The sequence below is a fragment of the Periophthalmus magnuspinnatus genome, chromosome 5, assembly GCF_009829125.3.
Source record: "Periophthalmus magnuspinnatus isolate fPerMag1 chromosome 5, fPerMag1.2.pri, whole genome shotgun sequence".
NCBI classification, from domain to species: Eukaryota; Metazoa; Chordata; class Actinopteri; order Gobiiformes; family Gobiidae; genus Periophthalmus; species Periophthalmus magnuspinnatus.
The window spans coordinates 28,019,672-28,028,563 of record NC_047130.1 but is presented as its reverse complement, the minus strand read 5'-3'; the positions used below and the strand labels follow the sequence as shown (position 1 = coordinate 28,028,563).

Sequence of the window (8,892 nt, the reverse complement as noted above, 5' to 3'; positions counted from 1 at the left end):
GGAGTCAGTGCACTTAAATAAATGTAACACAGCCTTTATGGTTCAACCTTTGTCAACTCATTTGATTGAAAACTGTCAAGTTGGTGTGAAAAAGTTACATTGCCTTTAGTGGCAACCAGTCCTTTTCCTGGTGCAGTTTAAATGGAGTGCTCCCTCTCAGCACTATGGCCACTATGGGCACAAACCCAGTCCTTAATAACACAGTGATTAATTTGCAACCCTCCCTCTTGAGTCCTATTCCTTGTTGTGTGTAGAAAGAGTCACCATTCTAATTAGTGAGCACTGGTGTGATATAGAGCTCCTAGAGAAGTACTGAATGGTAAAATCTTATGAAAGTTTTCATCTTTTTGGAAGATTGTTGCTTGTTTGTGTCACTTTTTCATATAGATTCTTGCTCTTGTACAGCCTCCAGTACATAGTCCTGCATAGAATAATGTAAGGCAGCCTTTGTAAAGAAACATGAAAAAGCACTGCCACTGTGAAACATTTATGTGGCATTGACCTGACATGAACTAACAAGAAAAATAAACATGTGTGGGCAACAAATACAGATGCTCATATGTTCAAGAACAGGCCTCAAGATTTTTTATGTATGATTTCTTCTTATATAAATGTTATATATGTATATATATATATATATATATATATATATATATATATATATATATATATATATATATATATATATATATGTGTGTGTGTGTGTGTGTGTGGGGGGGGGGGGGGGTGTATTGTTTTCATTGTGTTGTGGATCCAGATATCTCTCATTTTTTGTGTGTCTTAAACTGGGAAAATTGTGGCAGTATTTCTTTTTCTCTTTCAAAAACTTTTAATGAAGATTCTCTCTTCTGGTGAGCTTATTACCACATTTAAGAGCATTTGTGCAGTTCTCCAAAAGTGAAAAAAAAAAAAAAAAGCTTTAATGGCTTTCTCATCACAGAAGGATATTCTAATGATCATTTGCATGGACAATAAATTAACACTCCTTTTGTGAAGCATGAAAGCCAGAGCGATCAGTGCTGGGCCACCACGAGCCCTTCACACGATGGTGAGGTTTGCCTTTAAATGAAAATTATAAAAAAAGATGGGACCAACCACCCCCTTTGTCAACACCTACACCAGAAATCCACCCAAGAGTTGTACATGCAAGATACATTTGCACATGATAAACAGTTATTCCTTACTGTAGCTTAATTGAGCTGCTGATAAATTGGTGGCTTTAAAGCTTCGGTACCTGATTTTCACACACAGAAGGAGGAAGTAGGTATCTAAATCTGACTAACTCATCCCTCGCTCTCACAAACCCTTTAGCACATTGTCACTATTCACATGCATTCATTTTTGAGCACATGCACAACTTTAGGCAAAATGAAACTGAGGTGGACCTCCCAAGCTCAGCCAATCAGAGCGCTGCTTTCAGCTCTCACGTCCAAGTTGATGAGAAAAAAAAAAAAAAAAAAAAACTACAGACAGCTCGCAACTGCCTAATTTTGTCACTACAGGCTGATTTTACAATATATTCTTTAGAGGAAAGCACAAAATTTACAATAAATAAAGACAGAAATAAAAGTCTTTTTGATCCATTGTGCTTGTGTCTGGTATATAACCATAATCTGACACCCGTGCATCATTATGTTATAACTTACACATTTTAAATCATAATATTCATCTAAAACTGGCTTAATAAAAGAAACAAGTCCGCTGACTGCTGTGTTAGAGAAGGAGTCCAATCGGAGCTGATGTTGCTGTAAACGTCATCACAAAGAGCCGTGTGGCTGTCGGCTCTTCCTGTGGATATCTGCACATCACGCTACCTAGTGGCCGACTTTATTTTTCTTTCGCACCAAAATGACAACACAGCACTGCTGAATCCTACACGTATCACTGATTTAAAAAATAAAATTGAAAAACTAAGTCCAGAGCAGTGGGCGTATTCTGGTGGCAGTGAACAGGGATTGATCAGCAATATGGCACAAATCAGTCCAAACACAACTTTGAGAGGGTTCATGAGAAGGGGAAACTACTACAACATGGTTAAAAACTCTGAAAAGTTGATTTTGCATAATGGGTCTGCTTTAAAACAAACCTGATGTGCACCACTGTTCCTCTGGTGTGTATGGAGCATCTGGTCACACTTCTCCAGTTCTAAGTTAGTGCACATACCTAATTTACACATGTGCTGTCACCTGCCATATGCAAAACCACACATGTGAGGTCTGAATAATTCATCAACACCATGTAAGGACTCAAAGCTCCTTTACATTTTGCAGTACGTCATTTAGTTCTCACATATGTCACATCAGCCTGACATAATGGACTCGGCCACCGTTCCCCACCAGCAGCAACACCCTAAATCATGAACAGAGTGCACACTGCATCCTCTGGCCTTTATGAATAATTGGTGGGTGGACTCACTCACATTTGAATTTTGGTTTTGATGGCAGATGTTCTGCAAGTCTTTCACTGCCACTTAAGCTGTGAAAATCCACTCAAAGTGGATCACTTGTCATTTTGTATCAACCTAGATTTTACTTGTGAAAATAGAGCCTCCAGGATTCACAAACACCACAACTTGATGTTCAGATCTACAGAATGGTACAGTTTAGAGGCAGTCATAGTCCCCAGCGTTATGTGCCTATATGTTGTCAGCTGATAAGTATATTAACATATTTATGTACAATAATTAAAGGTCCTATATTACACAAAATGGATTATTGTGAGCTTTAAGCAATGACATAACGCTGTTACCTCATCAAAAATATAGAGGGAGTTATGTTTTGTTTCATTCACATGTTTAACCCTTTGTTATTAAGCTGTTTACATCTCCAAAGCTCAAAATGCTCTGTTTCACCTTGTGATGTCATGTTGTGGTCGTTTTCAAGTTAACAGCTCCTTTTGACTTTAGTTCTGTAGAGATTGGCAATTCTAGGGGTGAAATTACCCAAATAATTCTAAAGAAGGGAAATCGAGTTTAAAACACAGTGGAGCACTTCCTGTATTGCCACATGACATCACAAGGTGGAATAGAGTGTGTTTTGTTTGTGAGAGAAACTATGCAAGATTTGTGTGTTAAACATGTGTGAATGAAATGAATCACAAATCTAGGTATGTTTTTAATGAGGAGACAACACTATAACAGATCAGAAAATACCACAATATGGAGCCTTTAAGATTATATGAAACATTAGATCAGATTATAACAATATGCTGTGATATACATCACTTGAAACATTGAATAAAGGGCAATGCATTCATCAAATGTGTTGTTTAAAAGATGTTTCTTCCTAAATGTACCTTGGGCGTTTCCAGCTGGCTACCATCGGTCTGAACAGGGATGTAACAATATCCAAATCTCTCAATGTGCTACTTTTTTTCCCTTCACTTAATCTGAACTGAAATGAACCAAAGGATCATTGTTTGTGTAGTTGTTTTTTAGCCATTAGCTGCACCATAACAAGGCATTTAGGCATTCATGTAACTTGATCTATTGTGATGGCCCACAATATTTATTTGAGACTTTTGACGATACGATATCACCATATTGCCGTTATTGTTACATCCCTAGAGCTGAACAAGCTGAGAAAAGCCAATGAGCATTTGAATCTGCTCCAGCAGCAGCCATACAAAATAACACAAATGTTACTGGAGTAGAGAGAAAACAAGAACATAACAAAAAGCTGGAATAAACATTTTTTATTAAGATATAGTTTTAGAAAAGTTCAACACAAATCCACAAACAATGATTAACATGCACAATTTTAGTATACAAGACAAAACAGTTACTTTTCAATATGAAAATGCAATTCTACAGGTCAGCATCTCACAGAGATCAGTGATTAATACAGCAGTATTAAGGTCAGAGGACACACTATAGCAAAAAGGTCATTGTTGATGGCCATCTTTCAAAAATATATGCAAGTTATTTACAACTCAGCAGAAACACTCGTCACCAGCAAACAGCACAAAACCAAATGGAGATATGTTTGAAGTGACACACTCCCTGTAGCTCTTTGCATGAGCAGAAGCACAGGCACAGAACTATATCAATACTACTCACAAACCGAAACTATCCACTTTCTTAGTTTCAGTTATAGAACCACCTCAAATTGACGATGCACACACCCCATTATAATAAACAACTGCAAAACCAAACAAAAACGCCTATAAAACTAAAGGGAAGTAAGCCTTTGGAGCCAGCTGAAGATGTCTTGCCTTGTACCTATCGAGAAGTTGCTGAGCACATCACAAATGTCATTGACTTCAACACGACGAGAGGAGTCGGAGCCCGGCCGTCAGTCAATCACACCGCCGAAGTGTGACACGCCGAATAATGGGGCACCGGGATCAATATGCCATCGACTGGTCTGCCACAGTCTAATCATCAGTCAGGCAGCAGCAGAGCAACCCGTAATGTGGGTCATTTTTATACCCAGCCTCTAGGGTCCACACACCTGTTCCGTCACCTTGCAGCAGTTTCTTGTGCTTTTGCTTGACTTTGGGGCGGGGTAAGGGGGTGCAAAAATACAGACCAGGCCAGCCTCCAAGCAAATGAGGGTCTACGCAGCCTTGTATTCAGCAAAAGGCACAGTAAAGTGAAGCAGTGTTTTGGGCGGTCCGTATCCGTCTACCGTCCTACTTAAGTGGGGTTGAAAGCTCCATTCACACGTAGTTCTCAAAAGTTTTGTAGTGTGCATTAGACAGTAAAGGTTTCAAAATGAAAGCTGTACCTTTTGCCTCCGTTTCCAGTCAAAGCACTTGGCATCAATTATTCTGATGCCTTAATAGCTCATAAATTATGCTGCGGTTGGAGTCATACATTAATAATGACAGACCGTAAATTCTGGCACCAACTTTCAGTCATGGACACTAATTCAATGCAGATTTCCAAATGCGAGTCTTTTTTTTGCTTAAGCATCTGTCATACTGTGCAATTAGGGATGTCAAGTCAGCGCAGCTCACCTTGTATAGCTCTCTCTGGTCAATTTCATATATGTCAACTTTTTTTGTCAAATACACTCCCCACAATTAGGTATGAGGTAAGGCTTATCCCACAGGAGCGACTGTCTCAAAACAGTCTGAAAAATTTGAGCCAAAATAAGCGCAATTCATTAGCTTAATTTATTTGTATGCTAATTAGGCTGTTGTTCTGTACCAAGACACTTTGGACACAGCAGGGTTCCTTTCATTCCTTCTCTTTTTGATTATTTTGTCACATTCAATCTGTGACAGAAACAGATTTTCTTTGAATTTGTCATATAATGAATTTAAATCATAACAAAACTACAAAGGAAAGTAGAGCTGATTGCCCCCAGTTATTCACAATATGGGGATTGTTGATTAAACGTGCACTATGTAACTTTCTGGTGGTCCGCCAACTGTTTGCCTCTATGGAGATGTTAATACTTTCTCTCGAATGTTCCACAGTACAGCATCAAACTTATCTCCATGAAGACCAGCAGGTAACACCATGTTTTCAATGTTTTTTTTAAGGAGTGAAACCAACTTGAAGTTCAAGTATCTCGGGGTATTGTTCACGAGTAAAGGAAGGATGGAGCACGAGATTATATAAGAGATAGGGTGAGGAGCTCAGTCACACGGGAGGAGCTCGGAGTAGGGCCGCTGCTCCTCCACGTCGAGAGGACCCAGCTGAAGTGGCTCGGGCATCTCTTCAGGGAGGTGTTCGGGGCATGTCCTACCAGGTTAAGGCCCCGGGGAAGACCCAGGACACGCTAAAGGGACTATGTCTCTCGGGTGGTCTGGGAACGCCTTGGGGTCCCACCGGAGGAGCTGGAGGATGTGTCTGGGGTGAAGGAAGTCTGGGAGTCCTTGCTCAAACTACTGCCCCCACGACCCGGCCCCAGATAAGCACAAGAACATGGATAGATGGATAACAACTAACTTGACAAAATGCATGATAGAAATATCTGATGCCATCATACTATGGAACATTTCAGGTAAAGCAATAACATCTCCATGGAGACAAGCAGGTGTTGTTCCTAAATCCAGAGAAGTTACATAGTGCACCTTTATGGCTCTTCTCAATATTTAATAGAGTAAAAATTGAACAGTTCCTTGATTTGGAAGGTGGTTTATAACGTGCGGTTTGTATCAACCAAAATCGCAGATGCAGTATGACAGAAGCTTTATATTGTATTTCCATTATTAAAAAAAGTATATTTGTATGATAACACCACAAAACAAGAACAGAATGAAAGAAAAAAGACAAAATAACTCTGCATCAAAACATCCCTCCACCTTTGAAACCAAGCAGTGATGAAGGCACTGTTATCATCATGTAATCCAATGTTCTCTGGTCCATCTGGTCATGGGAGAGGGGGCTGGGTGGTCGCTGTACACACTGTAAAATGATCTACGTATCTAGAACAGGGGTCGTCTAATTGTAGTCGGGGAGCATTACGCTTGGGACCTGCCCGACACAGTAACACATCTCTATTCTCTGCAATCCTATTTCTTTCCTCCTACAACCAGGCTGCGATAGGCATTTATTATTTAGAAGAGTGAGATAGAGAGCCAAATGCCAGGATCCTTCAAGATACCGTGGAGGGGCCTTAAGCTGCTCATATTATTTCAATGTGTAAAGATAAGTGGTTTTGAGGCACCATTGATCAATTTGAGATGCCGACTTAATGTACTCGACAAATCCGTGAAACTGTCTACGTGCTTGAGGTGATTCTCTTGGCAAAAATCTGCACAAATTGAGATAATAGTGGTGTGTGGTATTAATAGCAGTTCAGAAATGGATGTGGGGATGTTTTGAAGCCTGCTTGAATGGGAGTCATATCCACACCGAGCGCCGTATTACTTACAGTGCACAACGGTCATTGTGAGCTAAAGAATCAATACTTTCTCATACAAGACGTCTACATGTTGTCTGCTTTTCTTATGTAAGCTCCGTTGTTTTCTCACATCCGTTATATACAGTCTGTCATAGTACTTCATTTTTACGTTATTTTTCAAAGATTTCATTGTTCTGAATTGGTTCTCCATGAAAAATTTGCTCTTATGCTTCCCAAATGATGAGGTAATTATCATGACATTTTATTTCGAAGGTAATTTTTTGTGTTATTCCGTCATTATAATCGACATATATTTGATATTTGACACTATGCTGCAAAATCACAGTAATATTTGGCATCTATGTCTTTTTCTCACTTCCTCACCTGTCATATTTCACAGTGTAACTTTTTATAATAGGCTTTTATAACAGCTTTTATAGACCTGCCTATATGCCATACTGTAGATAACTGTAATCATATCCACTTATTGTACATGATGAGTGTCTTTACCTGCTTTGTCTTCTTGTCCATTCACTGTGCTGTACATAGTCCTAGCGATGTATTGTAGGGAATCGTTTTGTAGCCCTATATCTTTAATCTACTGGCACAGCGTTGTGTTAGATTTGGTCTATTTTGAGTTATTTATCTTGATTTTGCAATTTTTCACATCATTCTGGGGTCCTTCTTTGCATTGCAACACTAGAATTTCCCCGTTGTGAGACAAATAAAGGTTCTCTCATGAGTAACTGGTGGTCTTGTGCACATTTTTGCTCAGCTAGCGTGGACTTTAAGAAGATCTGACCAGGAGCAGCATGACATTTGGCTCTAATTGTGGGAGTTGGGTCTTCTGACTAACTTCAAAGAATCGGTTCCTAGAGCTGGATTGTTCATAAATGACCCATCTCTCCGATCAACCATCTCACACACAACCAGATCTGAAACACCCCAAACAAAATGACCAAACGTAAAGGTAATTACAGTGATATAGAAGTGTATATGCCTAAAGGGTCAAACGGATGAAGCAGCAGCCATTCTTACAACTTTGGTAGAGATCAGATGACTTCAATGAATACTTGAGGCAATAGCTTCGTCGTGGACATACCGTCTAAGTCAGGAGGACTAAAGCATGGTGGCACTCTTAAAAAGAATTCTTAAAAAAAACTACAATCATACACCAAAATCATCCAGACTTGATTTGATGGTCCAGTTAGTGCTCGTCTGGTGCAGCCTGGTCCTTTACAATCTCTTCCTTGTGTCAGTTCAGTGAGAAGGGCACAGTCTGACTGAAGAGCGAGAACATGGAGGGGTCTGATTGGACATCACCAGAAGGAGCAGAGCAGTGCACTGATGAGGGCCATGCCGGGGTAGCACAGGCCAAGGCGGGCTGACCCAGAGCCGCGAGCGCCCATACCTGCAACACACCCAAAAAGAGAAGACACTCAACAACAACAACAACAACGGGGGAAAGAGACTGGTCATTAATGCTCTATCTTGAAAGCAGGGCTAACTTTGCGTGTCAGATATCAATTGAACCCAAGGTGATCTAAAAAAACAAAAAAAAACCCAAAACAAAACAGCAAAAGAATGTCAATAAAACACCAAAACAGCATGCACAGACTTGTTTGACTGACCTGTTGACTTTCATGAGATAAACCATTACTTTACAGAAACCCAGATGCAGAAATCTAAGAATGCAGTTGTAATTTAATCAAAAGCAAGGATTTATAATTGTACGACATTCAGAACAGGTCAGAACATCTCATTAGTTAAGCCTACATCAAACTAATCCCTTTACATAATGCATTTATTTCATGTTTAAATGAATATGAAGATTAATAGACCTTAACCCCACCATTAAATGTTGTAAATTACCTTATATTCTAACAATATAAAGCCATTCTATCAAGAGCAGTATAATGGCATATTATAGAGTAAAAACAACTAAAGAGGCGGCTTTAATTAAACACCACATTCTCCCACATAGAATAGGACTAAATGCCCTATCATTTAAACTTTGAAATATGGAATAATAGTGAGGAAACTTCAAGTATGTGCTATGTGCTTCACCCAGTCAGTGGGGAAAATCAATATTTAA

The 8,892-nt window shown here is 39.5% G+C and overlaps 1 protein-coding gene across 1 annotated transcript in view; it reads right to left on the bottom strand.

Annotated features, from left to right (window-relative positions):
• Positions 1-8,116: 8,116 nt before the first annotated feature.
• The window catches only part of cntn3b (contactin 3b), a 91,444-nt gene continuing 90,668 nt past the window's right edge, over positions 8,117-8,892 (bottom strand). The window contains exon 23 of the mRNA XM_033966278.2: positions 8,117-8,208. Within this exon, the coding sequence (XP_033822169.1) occupies positions 8,117-8,208 (92 nt within the window). The remainder of the gene's footprint in view (positions 8,209-8,892) is intronic.